This window comes from Enoplosus armatus, chromosome 3 (assembly GCF_043641665.1).
Source record: "Enoplosus armatus isolate fEnoArm2 chromosome 3, fEnoArm2.hap1, whole genome shotgun sequence".
Lineage (NCBI taxonomy): Eukaryota > Metazoa > Chordata > Actinopteri > Centrarchiformes > Enoplosidae > Enoplosus > Enoplosus armatus.
Window position 1 is genome coordinate 14,957,891 of NC_092182.1, and position 23,758 is coordinate 14,981,648.

At 39.0% G+C, this 23,758-nt stretch overlaps 2 protein-coding genes across 2 annotated transcripts; both read right to left on the bottom strand.

Moving 5' to 3' along the window:
- Positions 1–950: 950 nt before the first annotated feature.
- LOC139283184 (centromere-associated protein E-like) lies at positions 951–7,320 on the bottom strand. Its single transcript, XM_070903154.1, has 3 exons — positions 4,205–7,320; positions 1,243–2,092; positions 951–1,007 (listed from the first exon to the last, which is right to left on the bottom strand). The coding sequence occupies exons 1-3, from the start codon at positions 7,318–7,320 to the stop codon at positions 951–953; spliced, it is 4,023 nt and encodes a 1,340-aa protein (XP_070759255.1).
- A 1,919-nt stretch (positions 7,321–9,239) lies between these two features.
- srsf3a (serine and arginine rich splicing factor 3a) lies at positions 9,240–15,239 on the bottom strand. Its single transcript, XM_070902244.1, has 7 exons — positions 15,156–15,239; positions 14,368–14,423; positions 12,423–12,633; positions 12,202–12,336; positions 10,235–10,273; positions 10,055–10,141; positions 9,240–9,940 (listed from the first exon to the last, which is right to left on the bottom strand). The coding sequence occupies exons 2-7, from the start codon at positions 14,372–14,374 to the stop codon at positions 9,913–9,915; spliced, it is 507 nt and encodes a 168-aa protein (XP_070758345.1). The 5' UTR covers positions 14,375–14,423; positions 15,156–15,239; the 3' UTR covers positions 9,240–9,912.
- Positions 15,240–23,758: the final 8,519 nt, after the last annotated feature.

The window sequence follows — 23,758 nt, forward strand, 5'->3', positions numbered from 1 at the left end:
CTTGTGTCATTTTGCTCTTCTTGCAACAAACACTTGTGCAAGAGGTTTTATGGAGGTACAGCACAACATGCACTTACTGTGCAAAAGAACACAACCAATTGTCCAATAATAAGCATCTACTTCAGGCTAGCACAATGTTTAGAAAGTTCACTAAGAATTGGTCATAACTAATAAGCTAATTGAAATGCAGTGCAAACAATTGCCTGTTCATAAATTTAAGTAAACTACTAGAAAGTCTTTGTAAAAAAGAAAACAAATTACTCAAAAAACCTACTCTTTGTTGCTTACCTCAGATAATTTGTCCTTGCCCAAAGATTCTTCTTCCGTTCTCTTGGTGGCACTTTCACCTGTGATACCTCCGACACCTCTCCCATTTTGTGTATCTGTTATTCCGTCCCCTCCTGCAGTTTGGTTTTCATTGTTTTGGTGTCCACGTGACTTCCTGTGAGATCCCATTTTTCTTCTTCTCCCACCAGATGCTAATTCTGACATTACATCATGTTTGGGAGAAGTGGATGGTATTGCAGGGTGATAACTGGGAGGAAGTTGATGCTCTGTTTCTACTAGTTGGCCATGAGAAACAGGATTTTCTTCAAATGTCTGGTGAGCCGGAGGTTTGAAGTGAGACTCACCAGTGTGGCTGTACTCCACTGTTTCAAATACTCTTTCTTTCCTTTGTTCAGAGTCACTGTCTTTATGTTTTGTGTGAGGTTGTAGCTCTTTCTCTTGCATGCTTGAGAAACTTTCAGTCTTTACATCTCCATCATTTGTCGCGGTCTCTGTTGCGTCATTATCTACCACCCGCTTTTGATGCAAGTCTTGCCCTTTGGTTCGTGATCCAAGATTCCTGCGGCTAGAGCCCATCTTTCTTCTCCTGTTGGTGGAATTTAAATTGGGACTTGCATTCTTCATCTCGAGATCTTCATCTTGAGCTTCTTCATTCACATTGTTCAGCTCTTGTAAACTACCCTGGGCATTCTTCTGCTCTTCTCCAGCTCCTCCTCTGACTACAGATTTCACTATTTCAAAATCTGCAACAGCCACAACTGGTGCTGATTTCAAGGCTTGGTCCTGTATTATGTTGACACTCTCTGGCCTTTCCTCATCATTTTGTGTACTCTGTGTGGTCTCACATAAAGACATTGAGCTCCCTCCTGTGATACCGCTGTTTGCATTGTCTTCAGTATTTGAATCCAGCTTCTGATCTAGCTGTGACGTGACATTCCTCTCACTATCTCGTACATCAGACACCTGAAGAAACTTAACAGCATTAACCGCTTCTTCATTGTGGGAGGCAGACTGCTCAGGAAGCAGAACCTTTAAATCATCCACGTCTGACATCATATCGCTCTGTATACTCTGCAGGTCAGAGGTACTGCTTTGTAGCTTTAGCCCCTTGTCGTGAACAGTGCTGGTTTCATTAGTTTCCTGTTCTTTATACACAGGACTTGGTGATGGTTTTGCATCTGCATTCTGTGATACCTCTGCAGTTACAATCATCGGTAACTCCTCCATTTCTTTGCTTTCTTTTGTTTCTTCTTTGTTGTCCATTCCTCCCTCTGGTTTTCTATTGAGTTGACTCTGGCGAGTAGAGCCCATCTTCCTCCTCTTCTGTTTGGATTTTCCTTGTGAATTTTCACTGTTATCTAAATGAGTTTCTTCTCGTATCCCTTGCTGGCTGTTAGATGCACCCACAGCTCTATTAATCCCACTTTCCTCAGACACATCCACAGCTCGCTCTGCTTTGAAGTTATCCTCGAGACCAATGTCAAATGGAGCCAAAGTGTCAGTTTTGTTGAGTGCAGCATGTGTGATCTCCTGTGAAGCATTCATTTCTTGGGCTTCACAGTCTTTCTTTGTAGGATCTTCGAATGTTTCTCCTATTTCATCCTGTCCAGAAACTTGCACATCGATTGAATTCTCTGCTTCTGTATGATAGTCTTTTATCATGACATCTCCCGCAGCTTCTATTGCATCATTTGTCTGTTGCATATTCATTTCTTGTCCCAGTGAGTCTTTGTCACATGATGAAGCTTCCGTGTTTTGGACCTGAGGGGCTTCTTCTTGCACAAGAACATCCAAAGTGATTGACCTGGTGGGGACGTTGTCATCATGATGTGAGATATTCTGTATATCTGAATCATCTCTCCAAACAGAGACTTCTGGTGATTGTATCAAGTCATTTCCTGTAAGTTGACTTAAATTCTCAGACTCTTTCATGAGACTCATTTCCTCCTCATTGATGTCCTTATTGGACTTGACAAAGTTATCTTTGTCTGAGCTTGAAGTATTATCTGTTTTCACAAATGTACTGTTATCCATAACACTCAAAATTGTGTCGTCTTCCGGCATCTTTTCTTCGTCATTCACAGTTGATCTAATTTTTCTCATTTCCTTAGGGAGTTTGAGGTCTTGGTCAGTTTGTTCTTTCAATTCTTCTTGCCTCCTTGTCTCCATTCCTAATGATATTTTAGTTGTTTCAAGGGCCTCATCACCCCTTGTATTTTCTACAAATTCTTCTTTAGGTTTGTTGTATGTTTCAGTAACAGAGACATGCTGTCTTCCTTTATTTCTTCGGCTTGACCCCAATTTCTTTCTGTTCCCTGTGGACTTGAAGCCCGCTTGAGTTTGCTCTTCGACACACTGAGAATTGTCCAGAGGTTGGGAGTCCAACGGAGCATGCATTTCTGATTGCAGTGTTTGTAAAGAAAATTTGCTCTCCGAGGAATAATCCGTTTGAGGCCTTTCTTGCGTTTGTGTTGGCTTAGCCTCCTCTTCATGCACTTCACTTACAGCATCCTCTGAATGCCGAGCTCCTCTGTCTTGAGATAAGTTTTCATGCTTGTTTTGTTCCTCATTTGGAGACAACTCATCATCGACATCTTCTTGCTCAACATTGCATTCAATTTCATTATGTTTTCCAGGGCTGCTTTTTTCTGTGTTTATCTCTGTTGTGATGGAAGACTCTATGTCTTCTAATTTTAAATGTGACTCACTCACCAAATAGTTGTCCAGCAAATTTCCATCCAGCCTTAACAATTCTGTGTCCTCATCTCTTTCCTTGTTTTCTTTTTCTGTTACAGAGTACACATTGGGAAGCTCTTCTTCTGTCATCTCTGTAGCATTTGTTTGGCTGTTTAGCTGTTTATCTACTGTTGAACTTGGATGTAACGTTGAACTATTTGTGTTGCCAACAAGTACATTTTCTTTTACTTGATGAGTGTCAAATTTGTCCATTCCTTCCTGCATGGTTTCCATCGATTTTTCCTGCACTGTTGTCTCTATTGTTAATGACATTTTTGTTGTTTCAAGGGGTTCATTATCCCTGGTAGTTCCAACAACTTCCTCTGTAGGTCTGTGGCATGATTCAGCTACAGAGTCCTTGACATGCTGTCTTCCTTTATTTCTACGACTAGACCCCAGTTTTCTTCTGTTCCCAATGGGGTTGAAGCCGGCGTCAGTTTGCTGAGGCTGGGAGTCCAGAGGAGCATGTATTTCTGATTGCAGGGTTTGTAAAGATGATTCACTCTCCTCCGTTTCAGAGAAGAGTCCTTCCTTCTCCTGATGAAGTGTTTGTTCAGCAGTGGGTTCGGTGTCATCCTCTACTCGTCCTTCAGTCTCATATACCTGACCTAGTGCAGTGTCTTCCCATTCTATGTCGCTGATCTGTGGTTTCTTGGTATCATATACACGATAATCCTCAATTCTGTGGTCTAATGCTTCGAAGTTGTTTTGTTCTGTTGGATGCTCGTCCTGTTTGTTGTTAGCATTTGAAATTTCCTCCTTTGTAGCAGAATCATCAGTACTTTTCACAGTCAACTCAGATTGGTATGTGTCACTGATTTCAGTTTGGCCTATCAGGTTTCCAGAAATGACAGAATCAGACCTTTCTGTGGCATCATGTGTTACACTTTCAGATGAGTAATAAATTTGTGGCATTTCTTGCATTTGTGTTGGCTCAACCTCCTGTTCATGCACTTTATTTACAGCAGAATTATGAGCACATCTGACTTCAGACAAGTTGAAAATCTCATTTTGTTCCTCGTCTGTAGGCAACTCCTGGTTCAACTTAGGTTCTGTATGCTCTCTGGGGCTGTGTTTGTCTGTGGATATCTCTGGTGTGACAGAAGACTTAATATCTTCTGATTTCAAATGTGACTCACTCAACAAATAGTGTTCCTGTAAATATCCATCCTGCCCTAACAATTCTGTGTCCTCGTCACTTTCCTTGTCTTCTTCTTCTGTTATAGAATACAAATAGGGAAGTTCTTCTGGCATGTCCCTGAAATTTGATCGGCCGATCATCTGTTGGTCGGCTGTGGGACTTGGATGTAAAATTGAACTATTTAACTCAGAGATGTGAACAAGATGTGCATTTTCTTTCACTTGATCACTAACTTCTTCAGTCTGAGCAGTTTCAAATCTGTCCTCCTCCATTTCAGAGAAGAGTCCTTCCTTCTCCTGATGAACTGTGTGTTCAGCACTGGGTTCGGTATCATCCTCTACTTGGCCTTCGCCCTCATACACCTGACCTACTGCAGTGTCTGCTGTTTTTATGACGCTCATCTGTGGTTTCTTGATATTGTGATAATCCTCATTTCTGTGGTCTAAAGCCTCAAAGTTTCTTTCTTTTGTAGGAGGATCATCATGTTTGTCATCAGGATTTGAATCTTCATGCTTGGCAGCAGATTCATCAGTACTTTTCACAATCAGCTCAGATTGGTATGTGTCACTGATTTCAGCTTGCTCCATCAGGTTTCCAGAAATTATTTCAAATTTTTCTGTGGCTTCATATGTCACACTTTTAGACGAGTAATCAATTTGAGGCATTTCTTGTATTTCTGTTGGCTCAACCTCCTGTTCATGCACTTTATTCACAGCATCCTCTGAATGATGAGCACCTCTGACGTCTTGACTCTGGAGAGTGTCAGATTTGTCCATTCCTTCCAGTGTGGCTCCCACTGATTTATTAGACACCTCCACTTTAAAGTCAAACTCTCTTTCAACATGATCTTCTTGAAGATTTTCACTTTTAGGAATTAAACTGTCCAGGTCAGTTTCAGGATAGTTTGTTGTAGTGGGGGTCTGAACCTCAGAAGAATAACCAGGCATGATGGCTGTATACAAAGACCTGTCATGTGTTGCAGGCATGAGAATGTCATGCTCCCTCCCTTGACTTAATTCTTCCAGATTTGTTCTCTCTATTGCCAGTAACATTTGTGTTGTTTCGAGGGATTCATTAGCACTGGTAGTTATTACAACTTCTTCTTTGTGTTCATAGTATGATTCTGCAACAGATTCCTTGACATGATGTCGTCCTTTATTTCTACGGCTAGACCCCAGTTTTCTTCTGTTCCCAATGGGGTTGAAGCCGGTGTCAGTTTGCTGAGGCTGGGAGTCCAAAGATATATTTCTTTCTGATTGCAGGGTTTGTAAAGAGGATTCGCTCTCCTCCATATCGGAGAAGACTCCTTCCTTGTCCTGACGACCTGTTTGTTCAGCACTGGATTTTATATCATCCTCTACTTGGTCTTTGCCCTCATACACCTGACCTAGTGCAGTGTCTACTCTTTTTATGTCGCTTATCTGTGGTTTCTTGATATTGTGATAATCCTCATTTCTGTTTTCTAAAGCCTCAAAGTTTCTGTCTTTTGTAGGAGGATCATCATGTTTGTCATCAGGATTTGAATCTTCCTGCTTGGCAGCAGATTCATCAGTACTTTTCCCAATCAACTCAGATTGGTATGTGTCACTGACTTCAGCTTGGTCCATCAGGTTTCCAGAAATGATTTCAGAATTTTCTGTTGCATCATGTATCACACTTTCAGAGGAGTAAGCAATTTCTTGCATTTGTGTTGGCTTAAAGTCCTGTTCTGGCACTTTGTTTACAGCATCCTCTGACTGATAAGGAACTCCGACTTCAGATAAATTGAGAATCTGATTTTGTTCGTCATTTGTAGGCAACTCCTGTTTTGGTGATGAAAAATCTGCTTGCTCAACACTGCATTTAGGTTCTGTATGCTCTCTGGGGCTGTGTTTGTCTGTGGATATCGCTGGTGTGATGGAAGACTCAATATCTTCTGATTTCAAATGTGACTCACTCACCAAATAGTTTTCAGGTAAATTTCCATCCAGTCTCAACAATTCTGCGTCCTCATCTCTTTCCTTGTTTTCTTTTTCTGTTACAGAGTACACATAGGGAAGCTCTTCTTCTGGCATCTCCGTAGAATTTGTTTGGTTGATTAGCTGATCTACTGTTGAACTTGGATGTAAAGTTGAACTATTTAACTCTGAGATGCCAACAAGTGCATTTTGTATTTGATCACCCACTTCTTCAGTTTGATGAGTGTCAAATTTGTCCATTCCTTCCTGCATGGTTTCCATCGATTTTTCCTGCACTGTTGTCTCTATTGTTAATGACATTTTTGTTGTTTCAAGGGGTTCATTATCCCTGGTAGTTCCAACAACTTCCTCTGTAGGTCTGTGGCATGATTCAGCTACAGAGTCCTTGACATGCTGTCTTCCTTTATTTCTACGACTAGACCCCAGTTTTCTTCTGTTCCCAATGGGGTTGAAGCCGGCGTCAGTTTGCTGAGGCTGGGAGTCCAGAGGAGCATGTATTTCTGATTGCAGGGTTTGTAAAGATGATTCACTCTCCTCCGTTTCAGAGAAGAGTCCTTCCTTCTCCTGATGAAGTGTTTGTTCAGCACTGGGTTCAGCATCATCCTCTACTCGTCCTTCAGTCTCATACACCTGACCTAGTGCAGTGTCTTCCCATTCTATGTCGCTTATCTGTGGTTTCTTGGTATCATATATATGATAATCCTCATTTCTGTGGTCTAATGCCTCGAAGTTGTTTACTTTCATAGGATGCTCGTCCTGTTTGTCATCAGAATTTGATTGTTTGTTATCAGATTCATAAGTGCTTTTCACAATGAACTCAGATTGGTATGTGTCACTGATTTCAGCTTGCTCCATCAGGTTTCCAGAAATTATTTCGAAATTTTCTGTGGCATCATATGTCACAATTTGAGGCATTTCTTGTATTTCTGTTGGCTCAACCTCCTGTTCATGCACTTTATTCACAGCATCCTCTGAATGATGAGCACCTCTGACATCTTGACTCTGGAGAGTGTCAGATTTGTCCATTCCTTCCAGTGTGGCTCCCACTGATTTATTAGACACCTCCACTTTAAAGTCAGTCTCTCTTTTATCATGATCTTCTTGAAGATTTTCACTTTTAGGAATTAAACTGTCCAGGTCAGTGTCTGGACAGTTTGTTGTAGTGGGGGTCTGAACCTCAGAAGAATAACCAGGCATGATGGCTGTATACAAAGAGATGTCATGTGTCGCAGGCATGATAATATCACACTCACTCTCATGACTTAACTCTTGCAGACTCGTTCTCTCTATAGATTGGTATGCATTACTGACTTGGTCCATCAAATTTCCAGAAATTATTTCAAAATTTTCTGTGGCATCATGTGTCAGAGTTTCAAAGGAGTAATTGGTTTGAAGCATTTCTGTTGGCTTACCCTCCCGTTCATGCACTTTGTTTACAGCATCCTCTGAATGATGAGCATGTCTTACTTTTTGTTCCTCATCTGTAAGCAACTCTTCTTTTGGTGATGAAAAGTCTGCTTGCTCAACACTGCATTCAAGATCAGTATCTTCTCTGGGGCTGCTTTCATCAGTGGTTACTTCTGGTGTGGTAGAACGTTGTATAACAACTGCTTCTACATGTGACTCATTCACCACATTGCCCTGTAAATTTCCACCCTGCCTTAACAATTCTGTGTCCTCGTCTCTTTCCTTTCTTTCTTTTTCTGTTACAGAATACACAATGGGAAGTTCTTCTTCTGGCATCTCACTGAAATTGAATTGGTCAATCAGCTGTTGATCTACTATGGGACTTGAAAGCAAGCTTAAACTAGTTAACTCAGAGATGCCAACAGGATGTACGTTTTCTTTGACTTCCTCACTCTGACGAGCGTCAGATTTGTCCTTTCCTCCCAGCATGGTTTCCTCTAATTTAGAAGAATCAGACATCACTTTATAGTCTGTCTCATTTTCATCTTGGTCTACTCGCCGTTTTTCACTTTCTAGAATTAAACTTTCCACGTCCGTCTCTGGATAGTGTGTTGTAGAAGAGCTCTGAATATCATGAGAAAAATCAGGTACAGTGGCCGAATACAAAGAGCTGTCATGTGTCGCAGACATGATATCATGCTCACTCCCTAATCCTTCCTGTCTCTCAGGTTGTATTGCCAGTGACATTCGTGTTGTTTCGAGGGTTTCATTACCCCTGATCTTTTCCTCAACTTCCTCTCTAGCATCGTGGTATGATTCAGTTGCTGATTCCTTGACATGCTGTACTTTTTTTTTTCTTCGACTAGACCCCAATTTTCTTCTGTTCCCTGCGAGTTCTGGTGAATGTTCAGGATTAGCCAATACATTTAATGATTCAGTATTTTCTTCTGGTATGTGGCGTTGTGCTACAGAAGAACTGTCAGTTACATGGAACTCATCAGCCTCGGATGTTTTATTTGGGTTTGCTACCCGGCGACGTGAACCAAGTCTTTTTTTCTTTGCACTTTCAGAGGACATGACTTCTAATCTTCTCACCTAAAGCATGAAACATTCAGTCATGCAAGGGTCTGAAGCAAATCAAGTTTACATCTACAACCCTACGGGGAAACATTCAAAACAATTTTGTTCTCCAACAACACAAACATACAATGCAACAAGATGCATCCTGATTTTTTATACTCACTACTACTACTACCCCCATACTACGAAGTCACTCTCAAATGAGAACTGTTTATCAGTTAATTTTGAAAGGATAAACTGCACCAATGTGATAAGTGACTTCAGACCATTTACATAATTGTTACAACGTCACATGTACTTACCAGCAAATCTGGCACCTGTCATCTCACGAGCTGCTTCAGCCTATGCTGAACGCTAAATACATTTCACACACCAGGGAGGGGGTTGTCCCTTTACTGCAACCATGACTGATAGCTTCCTGTGTAGGTTACACTTACAGCCTTTATCACCCAACAGCAACTCACAGTACTTCCTGGACGAACCAAGCTTAATTTTTCATATTCATGTTTCAAAATCTCATTTGATTATTGTACATGTTGATTTTTTTTTTTTTAATACATAATATTAACCTTATGGTTTATGGAACTATCCAAACTTAAAAAAACATTGGCAACGAGGAGATCCCCTTAAGAAAAACATTTATTGAGCAAGTTGTTCAACTGCATCAGCACAAATTGTCAGAGCTCAGAGAATAAAGCAAAGTCGAATAAATCCTTTCTTTTGCAAAAATGACATAAAATACAGAATTACAGATGTTGTTTTAGGCTTCAAGGATAGCCTGCAAATAACAGCACCAGTATTTACAACATTTGTTGCCCGTCTGATTTCTGTCACTGGTATAATATGATTGGTGATGAAGCTCACAGTAACCCATTGCCAGTAATGTAAGAATCAACCAAGAATAAAAACAAAATGCAAACAAAAGCAAATAAAAACCTCACAAACTTTATTTCAATGGTTAAAAAAAAAAACAGGATGGTAATGTAAAACTAAATCCAGTATTCCATTTCAAAACATGCAGGATAAGACAGAATTCTTTTAAGCTTTATAGAGTAAAGTCAAAGACAAAAAATGTTTTTCAGTAACATGGGTATATCTTACCATGAGAACCGACAAAAGGAGAAAAACACTTGAGTCTTTTGTTGATAATTCAACCGACTGCTATTACACAATATGTAACTTGGCCGACCTTACGCTGCCTTGAGCTGGCAAACAAAAATCTAAAAAGAAAAACATGACTATAAAAATTTGTATTTTCACAACCATAGCAGGATCCTGCAGATGGACCATCGTTTAAGGTCTTCATTTCCTCTCGGTAGACTGGGAACGACTGTAAAATAAGCAAACCAGTGAGTAACTGCAAAATTACTGATAATAAAAATATTTTAGTGATAAGATTAAAGTGTTAGAGTACAGTATGATAATCAATTATTCTTAAACGTACCTCCTTGACTGTGAGAAGGATCTTGAACGCTTACGGTTCTTGTCTCTGGAGAGAGACCGATATCTGCGTCTGTCTCTTGAAACAGACCTGGTGAACACAACCAAAAAAAACAATTAACATGAATTTCGTCATTCATTGTTGACCAAGGCATAATTTAGATATGAGTTGTTACAAGCTCACCTGCTGCGACTGCGGCTGAGGCACCTCTTCTTCGGTGATCTGTGGTGTAGGTGAAGTTCAAAAAATGAAACGAAGAAAAATTAGCAAAGAGAATTTTAGCTCATGAAACCTTTGGCATTCTTGATCCTTAAAGAGACATGGGTAGCAGTTCCTTGTCTGTTAATAGAAGGATCATCTGCATCCATGAACTGCATCAAGATCAACTCATTAAAAGGAAACTTTGTCCAATGAGCACCAATCGTGGAGCCAGATTTCAGAATATAGAGCAAAATCAGGACTCGACATTAAGGCTCGCCCAGTACAAACACCAAGATAAATATGTTACAACTTAACACTGACATTTTAAAGGTTTTTTTTTTTTTACGGAAACTGGTGCACTCCAGATGAAAGGATATTTTCATGGAAAAGGGGGATAGTATTAAAACTATAAAAACAAAGTACACTTTATTTCAATGGATATCGCTCAAGATGGCTTAATGTCGAGCCATGAAAATGCACTCAGCAGCACAATTACACTGCGAACATTCGATAAATGTAGTTCATTTTTACAAATGAAAATTAAAGACTGGCGGCAAAGTTCCTTGACCACAACTTTTGATCTTTAGATTTTTGCAGCTCTGCACTGAAATTGCTCTAAATTACATAAATGCTGAGGGAAAACTGTGAAGCAGCTTTGAAAGCTAGATTAAGCATAAAAACTACAAAGAGCAGGATAAAAGCAACTTACTATTTTGGGGGATTTGGACAAGATAGAAATGACGTAAGGAAGCCAGACTGATGGTGAGGGAGGTCGAATTGCAGAGAGGATTTGCCACATGATGCAAATGTTGGAGATATGAAGTTGCTTGGTGGCTGGTTGGAAGGGGTAGTTGTAGATTTTCCCTGCCTTTTTGGGGGGGAAGGATGGGAAGGGATGTAAGCCAAGGGCTGTTCCCGTTGATAGAGTAGTTGTGTGGAGAATAGAAAGTGTAAAGACGCTGATTGGTTGATAATGTGAAGTGGGCCACTGTCGATTGGGTTAAGGTTGGAGGAAGAAGAGGAGGATGCTGGGAACCGCATGCTCAGGAACCAAAAGGTTGGTGGAACCTGACGACTGGCGGTGCGTCTGGGTCATGTGACAACACCAGCCAAGCTGATTGGGGCTCGCTGGTCAGCAGTCACATGATGCTGAAAGAAGACTAGTTGACTGACTCAGATGGTGAGAAGCGTGGTGGTGACTCTGCAACGGGGTTCAGTTTTATTAATAGATGGCAACTGAACTCAGAAAGAAAACAAAATTTACACCTACAGAAAGTAATTCTAGAAAGTACCTATAAAAATGTTTGATGGATGATGAAGTGCTCTCAAGATGTCCCCATAAAGCAATATCACTCTGGTAGAGCTTGGTCTTTTCACAGACATACCGTTATGAGAGTTCATAAATAGTCAAGTGCGGCCTTTGGACTAGGCTGTCAAACTTAGCAAAATTGGCACTGATAAAAATACCCTTGAAATTATTACTTTCTTTTAAAAGTATCACTCGAGTTCATGTTTTAAACACAAATGAAAGGGAGTGACATCAATATGTCAAATCCTGAAGCAAGCCAGATCCACAGGTTATCTATTGATGAACTCATTTTGCATGTGTGTTAATAATAATTGTATTTTTCCGAACATGATCTACAGCACTAGGAATGCTAACAAGCAAATTTAGACCATAGCACCGCCCAATCAGATACTTGACTTCCTTCTTTGTTTTGGATTAAAGGGTTGACAAAGCTTTAATAGGTATGAGATCTAAAGATATGAGAGACTTTTTTGCCAGTGTAGGAGGTTGTTAGATTAAAAACTAATATTTTGAAGGAGTAAAAACACTAATGCTTACAGTGTTTGGGGAACGTAAATCTGCTTTGTCATTTGTGCTTTTAAACACTGCAAATGAGACCACAAATAAGAGTAAAATTAATCTTCATGTGGGAAATACATACCTGCGTCTGCCTGGAGGACTACGTCGCCTTACATCTTCGCGAGGGCGTCTATTCCAGGATGGAGGAGGGCCACGGCTCCTAGAGCGCTTTTCCCCAGTGGATAACTCAACACGCACTGAACAGCCACACATGGTTCTAAACAAAAGTCATCACATGAGTGGGGAAAAAACAAGACAACACAAAAAGAACAACTACTAAAAAAATGTGTTGAAGGGAGTTACCTTCCATCCAGTTCTCTCACAGCATCAGATGCATCTCTGGGATCTTCAAACTCTACAAAAGCAAAGCCTGGGGGGTTCCTGGCAACCCAAACACTTCTTAAAGGACCATAGTACCCAAAAGCTCTTTCTAACTCTGTCTTGTTTCCATTGTTTCCTAGATTCCCAACGTAAACCTTGCAGTCAAGGGGACAATCTCTATTTAGAGCAGGGTCTGAAAGAGAGACACAAACACAAACATGGAGGGATATGATGAATAACTTATTCTGCATCGTCCATTTAAGACTTGTAAGCTGAATGTACAGTGTTAGCATCCTTCAACAATTTGGTTGAGGATATACAGAACCACAATAACCTAAATGACCCACTTACTTCATTTCCTTTTTGGTGTGAACTACATGGTTGAAATGAACTAAGGCTTGATTTGCACAATTTAATTTGTCTCTTTAATCAGGGTTGAATCTTGAGTTTTTTTTGGCCCTAGTCCCGATCAGAGTCCTTTAACAATGGGTATCTGCCATTTCCGAGTCCAATACTAATATTTATTTAAATGTAATATGTATTTAAATTAAATATGCATCAGACACATTGAAATAACAGCTGCAGACTACTAAATTTGGCTCACCTAGCTACTAATCGAAATATTGAAGGCCCTAGTTCAAAACAATAATGATGATGATAAGCTTAAACTATTGATGTGATATGATTAAAGTTTAACAGAAAATGCGACTCCTGAAAGTGGCATGACGCGATCCGCTACAGAGAAGACATATCACTCTGTTGGAGATGTTTGACCTACAAAAACATTGGTTGTACAGCGGTGTTATAGAGTGGAGGCTCTTCCCTCAAAAATTATCTTTGGCCGAGCACAGACACCGGCTTGCAGAAAGAGCACTTTAACCAGACAACAGATACGTTTAATTTTGGCCCACCATCAAGTTTCTCACAGAATTAATGTTAACTGACAGCTGATATGACAGCCACTGCTGCCATTTGCCATTTTCAGTCGGTGAAAGAGTCTGCTACAAATCTTTGACAATTTACCAAACTGTCTCTACAGAGGTAGTTATACTTTTATTATTGTTGGGTGTATAAAGAAACACTGTAAATTATATAGCAGGGCTTCTCTATGACACTTGCCTGAATTAGCCAAAAACCTCTATCTGGTTATTTCATAATAATACTTTTATCAATTGCATGTCCATGATGTTTCCCATGTGATATAAATTCATAACCCCATAAATACTCCATTTAGAATATGAGCTACAAGTGCTCTAAAGTACGCCTCACAGACAACAGTAGTGATGCTGCCAAATGTAATCACTGTGAAAATAATTCAATGCAATACAGGAAGCCAATCTGACATGGCCCATGGTATTAATGCCCCAGAATCAGCTATTGTTAGCATACCCATCTCAAGTATAAAAGGTCTAAAATTGCAAACATTTAAATACAACAAACAAATATATACTACTTGCCAGTAAATGCAAATTAAATATTTCAAGGACATTATTATCTCTGTCACCAACTCTTTACTTTTAATGTTTCTTCAAACGAGTCACTACCTGCTAGACCTGTAGTAATTATACAAATGCCTCAAATACTGTGGATTCAATCAGTGCTGCAGGGTTTCCCAGTGTTTTGTGTAAAAAAAAAAAAAGAAAAGAAAAAAGAAAAAAAAGAAAAGAAAAAAGACCTACCTCCACTACCTCACAAAAATGACCACACCTTACAATACATTTTCATTAACCAACATTAACCTGTAGGGGAAAGTAGCAGAGGCCCTATTTAATTAATTAGTTTGACTTCTGTTTAGGCTTTCATCTCTCACTGACAATGAGACTAGGTGTGCCAAGGCTTACCAGCTTGGTTAAACCATGTAGTGTTTTGAATAGGAAGGAAAAGTAACATCAGGAATTCTGTTAAGTAACAAGTAAACATAACTTACCTCCCATTTCACCTGGTTAAAATATCTTCTTGTTAGAGTCCTTCAATCAGAAGTTCCTGAAAGGAAAGAAAAACCGTCAGAAACTCTCACAGCCACATACCTGACCTCTGTATAACATAAAAGTCAACAATTGCCACAAGTTAATGTTATCTGATTCATAGTCCATGTAGAAAAGCCTGTTATCATCATACATCGATAGATCGATCCAGAGAGCGTTTAATTCAGTCTCTCTAAATGTAACGTCAGCTCGGTGGAGCCTCTTCAAACCACTGGAGGGTTGTTCATGTAACAAATAACGTAACTAGTCTAACTAAATAGTTGACTAACTGTAATGACCACAAGGGACTCCTTTATAGGTTTTGCCAGTCCACTTTCATGTTAATATTGGTTGCTCATTACCAAGCTAACGCTAGCTAGCAACCAAAAGTAGTTAGGATTCGTTAGCTCATGCGTAAAAGGGATTCGAGTAACGTCAGACTTCACATTCATACTTTGTTAGTTTAAGACGCAAATTTGAATGATTCACACAATCACTACACAAAACTGGTACTTTTGTGTCCAACTTAGCTACCAAATACGTATGTTGCCAGGATTCCCAACCCCTCAAACAGCCATGCAAACATTAACGCTGTGTTAGCTACAACAAAATGTGGCGGCTAGCAAATGTAGCATTTACCACGACGAAACGGTTAAAAGAAAACTAGCACTCCAGCATACTAGCCAACTTTACACGAAACAAATCGTGGAGGGAAAGAATCAGATCAACATGTTCAATAAATGTAACTCACCTTTTTTTTGTAGCTACAGCAGGTCGACAAAATGTGAGCAGCAGATTTCACGCCGCCCGTTTCAGCTGCTAGCTTAACTTGTTGTTAGCACCGGTAGCAACGCGGAAGAGGAGGCACAACTATTCGCCTATTCTTCTTCTTCGTGTGAATTGGCGGATCGCAAACCAATGTTAAATGCAGATACCGCGACCTACTGTACTGGAATGCACAGTCTAACCCTAACCCTAAACCTAAATACAGTGTTATCCTTATATTCTCTTGTTGAAGTTATGGCACAGATAAAGAGAATTTAGGCTATTTTACACACTGTAGAGTGGGCCTTATATTCTTTCAAATCTTGCACGGGCTGGAATAATCACTCAGCCAACACCGTCTCTGTCCCCCTCAAAGGGAGCTGCTTCAGTTTTCATCATCATCTTCATTTCTAACCTTGTCTGTGCTTCAGATGATGATGATTTTCTTAACGGCTGTTCTCGTTCGTCCTGTGTCCTTTGGCCTGGGCGTGATCTTTTTCAAATATTTAGTCAAATACTTAATTCCGACTGTGTGAACCTCCTTAAACATCCTCCACTCCTCTTCCCTTTCAAGATGATGTTTTTAAACACAAAATGGCCACATTCCCATATTACTGTAACTCAGTGTCCTCATGAAAAACAAACTGTTCAGCAGCAACACAGACACAACAGGAAACAAACACGAAAAATTATTACTTATTGAAAAAGACTGGTAGAATGTAACAAAGTACATTTACTCAAGTACTGTACTTAAGTACAATTTTGAGGTTAAACTCTCCAACAGAGGTAATACTATACTATACTTTCACTTCATATTTTAAACACAGTACTTTTACTTGTGATGGATTACCTTTACATTGTTGTATTGGTACCTTTACTTAAGTAAAGTTGTTATGGTTCATGCTGACAGGAAATACAACCCTTATTCATGCAGTTTCAACAGTCACTGCCTGCCGTTTAGTGATTACTGTGCAGGGTAAGTAAATCAACAGGAGGAGGGTTATTGCTCAACAGGACAAAACACCACAAACGACCCCTTGTAAGTTTTCAGGTGGGTGGTTAGATACTGTGTGTACACTTCCTGTATAGAGACACATTCAAGAAGTAGTTTTGAGCAGGGGAAGAGGTGTGAGAAACAGACTTCTTTGCACCTCTTTGACCCTGAATCTAACCGCTCACTCCTCAAGTCACAAAATGAAACATAAGACAAGGGAAAACGTGTATTTCATTTTTCTTTATTTCACACTAGAAACTGCAAACAGCTGTAGCTGATAGTGAATTGTGTGTTTCACCTGTTGATTACCAGGTTATGTTACCTCTCTTGCCTTAAATATCAGAATCAGAATCAGAAACTGTTTATTGCCAAGTAACATACATTACAAGGAATTTGCCGTGGTCTGATGGTGCTGACAATAAACATGTAAAAATATAAAGCTAAAAAAAAAAAATATATAAGATAAATAACAAACAGTGCAGTAGTCTGTAATCTAACACATTTTGTTGTCTTTGTTTTCAAGAATCCTCTTTTGTAAACCAAACTGCCACACGGCCTTTTTCGCATTAATTATTTAGTGATTTCACTCCCTAATATGTTTGGATAGGGCTCTAACTGCCATTGTGAGAGGTCAAATTAGTCATTGAGCAACTACTCAATTGAGAAGTAGTAGTAGTAGTAGTTATTGAGCAACTACTCAATTGACTCAAACTTTGATTAACAATTGTCCGACATGACAGATGAAATAACAATGTACTTCCCTGTGCCTGGTGCCAGATTATTTAATGAAGAATAATACCCATCATTAGCAGAGGTTTGGTGGAAGGGCATACCCCATGAAGGAGAGAGTTGTTTCATTTTCAAGTTCCTCATTGTTCGGGGTCCCACAAATCTCACTGCTGCATGCGTAGAAGTGATAATAATAACACATTCAAAACCAACCAGTTTCCTCTCTTCAGTTGTTTCTATTTTCTTCTGAGCTCATTAAAATCCGTTGTGTAGAAAAGTATTGAAGTTGTAATGCTCCCCTTGGCCACAAACACATCGGACGAATGTGACAAAATGCTGAAACCACCATAAAGCTTTGCTATTACCCCAAATAAGGAAATATTTCATGTTGCATGTGTTGAAACTGTGTTGATTTAACTGAATGGTCATTTTGGAGGGTGTAGTTTGTGGTGCTGTTGAACTGTATTGCATTGTTTTGTCCACCCCTTTTCATATATATATACGCTAAATAACAGAAACACCTCTCTATATAGATTGCAATAGACTCTTTTGGGATTTTTTAGGGGTAGTGCTGCATAAAAACTAGTGTCAAGACTAGTTATAGATACAGAGCACATGAAAATCCATTGTATTTAACTGTATTTTACAGCTGGGGACTCTGAGACCCCCAAACAGTCTGTTTGGGGGTCTGTGGCAGACTTCTCAAAGATGTCATCAGTTCAATATGAGCTATTCTGATCAACTTAGGAAAAGTCATGATGAAGTATCAAGGTGATAAAACATTGTAGAGAATGTTTTTTGAGTTGTTAAAATCTCTCTCGTTTCTTTGTCTTTTAATCTGTAAAAATAAATTATTTTTCTTTCAGGACAAACTGACAAAATGTCAGGCAAAACATAAAAGCATCAAAACAAAAGAAGCCACACATTTGGCCACACATTTGGAAGGAGGAAAAAGACAGAAAAGCACCTAAAATAAAAATAAAGAAAATTATATTTATAAATAAATACAGGTCATTTTTTATGTCTGAGACCTCCTCAGCAAACCTTTTTACCTTTCCAAATATATGTACATACAGTATATATACTGTACTTAATACAATTCTAAGGCACTTGTACTTTACTTGAATACTCAAATCTTCTGCCTCTTCATTCTTCTACTTTACTACATTTCAGAGGGAAATATATATATATATATATATATATATATATATATATATATATATATATATAGTATATATTCAAAGTTTGAAATGAGCTCCACCTCGACAAATAATCCAATACTATAATGTATAATAATGTGCTGTAACACTGACAGGGGCCATACTGCTTGCATAATTAGTACTTTTACTTTACTTTAAATGCATTTTAATAGTACTTTGAATACATAATAACATACGTAGGTACTTTTCCTTTGAAATCTGTAATACTTGACCTTTACTTGTAATGCAGTATTTTCGCTCTGTTGTATTGTGACTTTAACTTAAGTAAACTATCTGAATATTTCTTTCACCACTGACATCTGTATTTAGCTAACTCCAACTTTTTATATGATTATTATCATGATATGAAAGCTGATTTTATCATAACTGATTATCTAAAGAGAGAGAATGAACACAAAATCTTAAAATAAAAGTCATTTAGAGTTCAAGTTGAAACAAAAAAAAACATCCCTCCTGTTAGTCACTGTGTTTCTCTTCATCAGTGGCAGCGAGGGATCACTTATTTAGGGTCCTTGGCAGACAGAGCAGTAAAGAACTCTTGCTTCGGGGGGCAAAAGTTCAGGGATAAAAGGGATCACTTGGGAGATTACTACCATGTACGTAACACGGATGCCTAGAACACAAACAAAGAGCATTATGTTGCTCAGCTTTATTTTAGTCGCTGTGTGCATGTTTGTGTGAGAGCGAGTGCTTCTCTAACCTTATCCTCACCGCTTGTCTTTTATACCACCAAATGAAGAGATAAGCTCAGTTTGTTTTCTTTGTACATATCTCCCTGCTGCCATTGGATTCTCCTTTTAGCTGTGTAAATGAAACATCTTTTTTTTCTCCCCTTTTTTTTCGTGCCTCCACTCAGGGCAGTGTTTTTCAATCAGATTAGTACAGCACATTCTGTTCTGTTTCACTTCCTGATGACTGTGCAGCCTGTATCCCTGAATGAACTCACCCGCGTGCTTCTGGTTACACTAAGACACTCATTCAGACAGACGTATTCTCGCAACTGCCCGTCAGATTTTAGTACTTCATACAATGTTTAGTAAATGTGTGCTAATTATCAAGAAGACCCACTGTTCATTGTTTCATTTTCACAAAGAATATAAGACTTTTCAGTAAACATAGAACTAATATTTCTCACTCAGAGCAGTAAGAGGCTCTAAAGCTCAAAATATGAGTGATAAATCCATATAAACATGTTTATTTTATTTATATTAAACAGCCACAAACAGTAAACTTAACCTTTAACCGTCTACTTTCCCTGTTTCCTTCCAGGTTGGTGCTTTTACCAGAACAGAAACAAGATGTTCATGATGTTTCAGGAAGGAAGACAACATCTTAGGCCATGTGTCAATATAGAAATCTATTCATGCATTTCAGTTCAGCTCAGGTCAGCTGAGTTCATTTTTGACCTCCACTTAAGCATACAAGACGGGGGGAAGTGCCAACAAAGCTACGAGGACACCGCAGTTCAGACGAGGGTTTGGGAAAACAAACAAGTCTCTGGCTGAGCTGGAGTCAACTGTCTTGATGAGTTTTTAAAAAATGTAGTGCATATAACAGCTTCAGGTGGGTGGTGGTGGTGCATGGTGAGGGCTGGTTGCGTTATCGGATCACAAAGCCACAGTTGTTCTGTTCCTGTACTGTACTATTGTTTGCTTTTAATGTGAATAAAATGTTCTAATATGAGTGTGTGTGAAACCTACTTTCTTCCTATAACTGATTGCGCAGAAGATTACTCAGCCTGGCTGTCAACATCCCTGCGGGTTTGCAGAATCAGGTTCACTTGTGTTATGTCACCTTTATAATTAACGGGATCATCATGTTCCCTTCTATAGCTGCCTGGCTGTCTGCCAGCAGTGTGGTCAGACAGTGTCCTCGCCACCTCTGACTGTGGGATTCACCCACCAGAAACCTGCCATAAAATTTTAACTATCTGAGCACCTCAGTTCAAGCATTAAGGAATAGAGTTTCAACAGATCTTCTCAGTTCACATATTGTAAAAGATGTACTCACATCAAGACTTGATGCCATACTTTTTAAGTTTTTAATGCAAAAATACGATCAACATAAACATAAGCAGCAGCTGTAAAAAACATGCTGTATTGCAAACATCCTGTATGGACATAATAATATATACCAGTACCCTCAGACCACAGAAGCATAAAAGCAAAGCCATAAAAATCTTTTATGACTTTTATGGGAATTTCAGCTGCTCTTGCCCCCCACCCCCCACGTATATTTCTTGCCTGAGTTCATCAGACATTCTGAACATGATTTTTCATTTTTAAACAGCTCAACTCTGTATCCAACCATAAAGAAAAGGCTCTTTATTTAAACACAAAAGCAGATGACTAAACAGATTACAGTCACAGTTTTAACCTAATACTATATATCTTGTATTCATAACGACAGGTCAACAACGACTTGTTGATTTCATTCATATGCAGCTGGTGATTCTGGGTTGTCGGTCCACAGGAGAAACTTACATGTCTTCTTACTGGCTGTCCAAAGGCTGTATTTAAATACAAAGAAGAAGTTTTGGGAATCAGAGCTAATTTATTGCATTCACTAATACCTAACCTACGGCCACATATACTGATCACAACAAACTGTGTTGTTTGTTGGTGAGCAATTTGAAATACCAATTTTTCACAGCATTTGGTTTAAAAACAATTATAAAACAAATCTTTGTCAAATCATATGCAGGTTTTTCCAAAATGTTGAAACAAAGACTCCCACATCTCTAAACTACTCTGTTCCGTTGCACACACTCTCTCATGTCTTTCTCTGTCCTTTTTGAATTCTTTACTTCTTGTGTTAACTACACTGGCATGTATTGACAACAACATGCCAGTGTAGTTAACAGATAAATAAGCACATTATATAAATAAGCCTATGAAGGTAAAAACACACCACAAATACAGAGATAATAGTTCTTGAGTATTTCATTTCAGATTAAATTATTGTATGCTCTACTACATTGTGTTTCCCTGATAGCTGTACTCTTTTATTTGTAGATGCATATTTGAGCTTATAAAACATGACACACTATACTTCCTCACATTACTTGAAGTAATTACAACACCTGGACCAGGTTTATAACTACTAACCTCATTTGACACATTGACAGGGATCACAATCCTTTCTATCCTTCACAGTGAGTACTTTTACTTTGCATATTTACTTGTATTTTAAGGCTATGTCTAATACTTCGACTTCATAATCTTTTTAATGGGCCACATAGGAAACCTAATTAGGCTGTAGTAACAGGTTAGGTTACTGCATTTCCGAGGAAATTACTGTATGTTTTACTACAAAACAGCTGTACTATTTTCTTTGCTGATTAAGACTTGATTTAAGAGCTCATAAAAGATGATGCATAGTACTTCTCAACATTACAAGAAATAATTACACATAACAACACCTGGAACAGGGTTATTACCTTTCCTTATCATTAAACACTTTGACAGTGAACAATTTTTACTTTCAGTATTTACCTGTACTTGAATACTGGTAAGACAGAACACATACTTGGGCTACAATTACAGGTTGGGAAGTAACCAAAGATTATTTTTTGTATGGTTTACTGCAAAGTAGCTGCAATATTTTCTCTTCTGAATTCATTAACAGTTAATTGAGTTATTGTGATTCTCGTGCGTGAGAGGAGCGAGCTGTCAACGGCTGTCAAAATGGTTCCATAACGCACGTTACTGCTTCTGGTCCGTGGAACACTGGCATGGGCGTTGATATGGTAGCTAATTATTAAAAAGTCATACTCTCATAACGAGGTTTCCTTTAAGAATTTTCCATATTATCAACAAAACGTTTGCTTCTGTAGTTCATAAGAGCTAGCTAACGTTTGTTATTGTTAGTTAATAGCTAAGCTAATGTTACCTTATTGATAATCAACGTTAGCTAATGTTAATGTCTAAATTAACCCTTTAACACCGAGTGTGTCGTCGGTGACACGTTTGCGCAAGTGCACTTTGGATCACCATAATTACGTCACGGTTTGCGCTATTGGAAAAATTCCAACGTTTCTGAAAGCCGAGACGTTGCGCTTTACAGCCAATATGGTGTCATCACGGTAATTTCACTCGCGCCTCTCAGTCAAAATAAGCAAAGAAGTCCAGGTGGACATTTTGAGGCTTAGGTTTTAAACCTAAACCTGGCTGTAAAGCGCAACGTCTCAGCTTTCAGAAACCGTTGGAATTTTTAATTATGGTGATCCAAAGTGCGCTTGCGCAAACGTGTCGCTGATGACACACTCAGTGTTAAAAGGTTAAAATAGTGTATTAAACGAATTTATGATATGTGTCTGATATCCTAAACAATACAGCTGAAGTTGTGTCTTGGGTTGAGGAACAGTAACGTTAACTCTAAGCAAACTTTTAGGTAACGTTAAAAAAAAACTTTTTACACTATCTGAAATTGCTTTAGGTGATCTTACTAAAAGTCATGGTAGAAAGTAGGCTAACTCTAATAGTTAAATAAAAGTATTTATTAGAGATGGTTTGGAAATGCTATTCTTGCCTAAAGAAAAGAAAAATTAACAATTGAAACTTTCTTTAGTTGTGATGGATGCACATCAGTCACCCTGCACCAAATGTCTACTATTGGGCACCACTTCTTGCTCTGCACTGAATGTGCAATAACAAAGAGGGTCAGGGAGATCACAAACATCCAGGAACATTCCTGCAAGGTTAGGAGCACGTTCCCATAACAGTCTTGCGGTCAGTGGAACGTTACAGCAGCGTTCCCTGAAGGTAGTTTGCTTGAACCTTGCAGCCAATGTTCCCTGCTCTTCAGCTATGCTTCATTGTAAGTACTTCAGTATTTACTTCAATACTGGTAAGATGGATGGAAAGCTCAGTTAGGCTACAGTAACAGTTTAAGTAGGAACCTGGCAGATTTACACAAGTTACAGTTTTGACATACTTCTGCGAAACAGAAATCACTTTGCAAATTAATATTTGACTTGCAAAACAACATCTCATGTATTCTACTTCCCAAAATGAAAAGAAATAATTACACATAACACCATTTGGACCATGACCTTGGTGAGTAGGCTACTTTTACTCTTAATCCTTAAATGTGTGTCTTACTGCTAAGTTTGTTTACATTTAATTTGGTCAGAAATGATCATTTATGCTGGTGGCCTGTTTCATTATACTGTTGCTACTTATTCGGGAGAAAATTACAAATTATCTCCACCCAGTAAAAGTCACAATCAAGGAAAATTACTACCATGCAGGCGGTGGTCTAATAGCCCAATAAAAGTAATAATGTAAAGTATACATTTATGCACGTGTCGAAATCCCTACCTCCAAATAAGCTCTAGAAACCCTACAGCAATAATACAGATAGCATACAAATCTCCGGTAAACAAAAATAAAAAAAGCGAGTTTTTTTTACCGTCTCTAACAGAAACAGTAATCCGTCTCACCGCGCGTCTTATCGGGCAGAGGGGTGTGCTTTTATTTCGGTGTTTACACATCCCGTCTGTGTGGCAGGCAGGCAAGTGCTCGGCTATTACACAGCAGTGTTGATGATATGTGTTGTCAGCTGAGCGGAGAGAACAGCCTGCTGCGGTACAGGCTGTTCCCGGACTAGCTCGGCACGGAACGGGTTACAGGTCAGGGTGTCTAT

Coding starts and splice junctions, on each gene's coding strand:
- LOC139283184 (XM_070903154.1), bottom strand. CDS start 7,320: ATGCCTGGTTATTCTTCTGAGGTTCAGACCCCCACTACAACAAACTGT. Junction 2,093..4,204: donor AGTGACGAGGACACAGAATT/GTTAGGGCAGGA, acceptor CGTCCCCACCAG/GTCAATCACTTTGGATGTTC. Junction 1,008..1,242: donor AGTTTCTTCAGGTGTCTGAT/GTACGAGATAGT, acceptor TGAAATCTGTAG/TCAGAGGAGGAGCTGGAGAA.
- srsf3a (XM_070902244.1), bottom strand. Junction 12,337..12,422: donor GTGAGAGAACTGGATGGAAG/GTAACTCCCTTC, acceptor ACTTTTGTTTAG/AACCATGTGTGGCTGTTCAG. Junction 9,941..10,054: donor TCCTTCTCACAGTCAAGGAG/GTACGTTTAAGA, acceptor CTTATTTTACAG/TCGTTCCCAGTCTACCGAGA.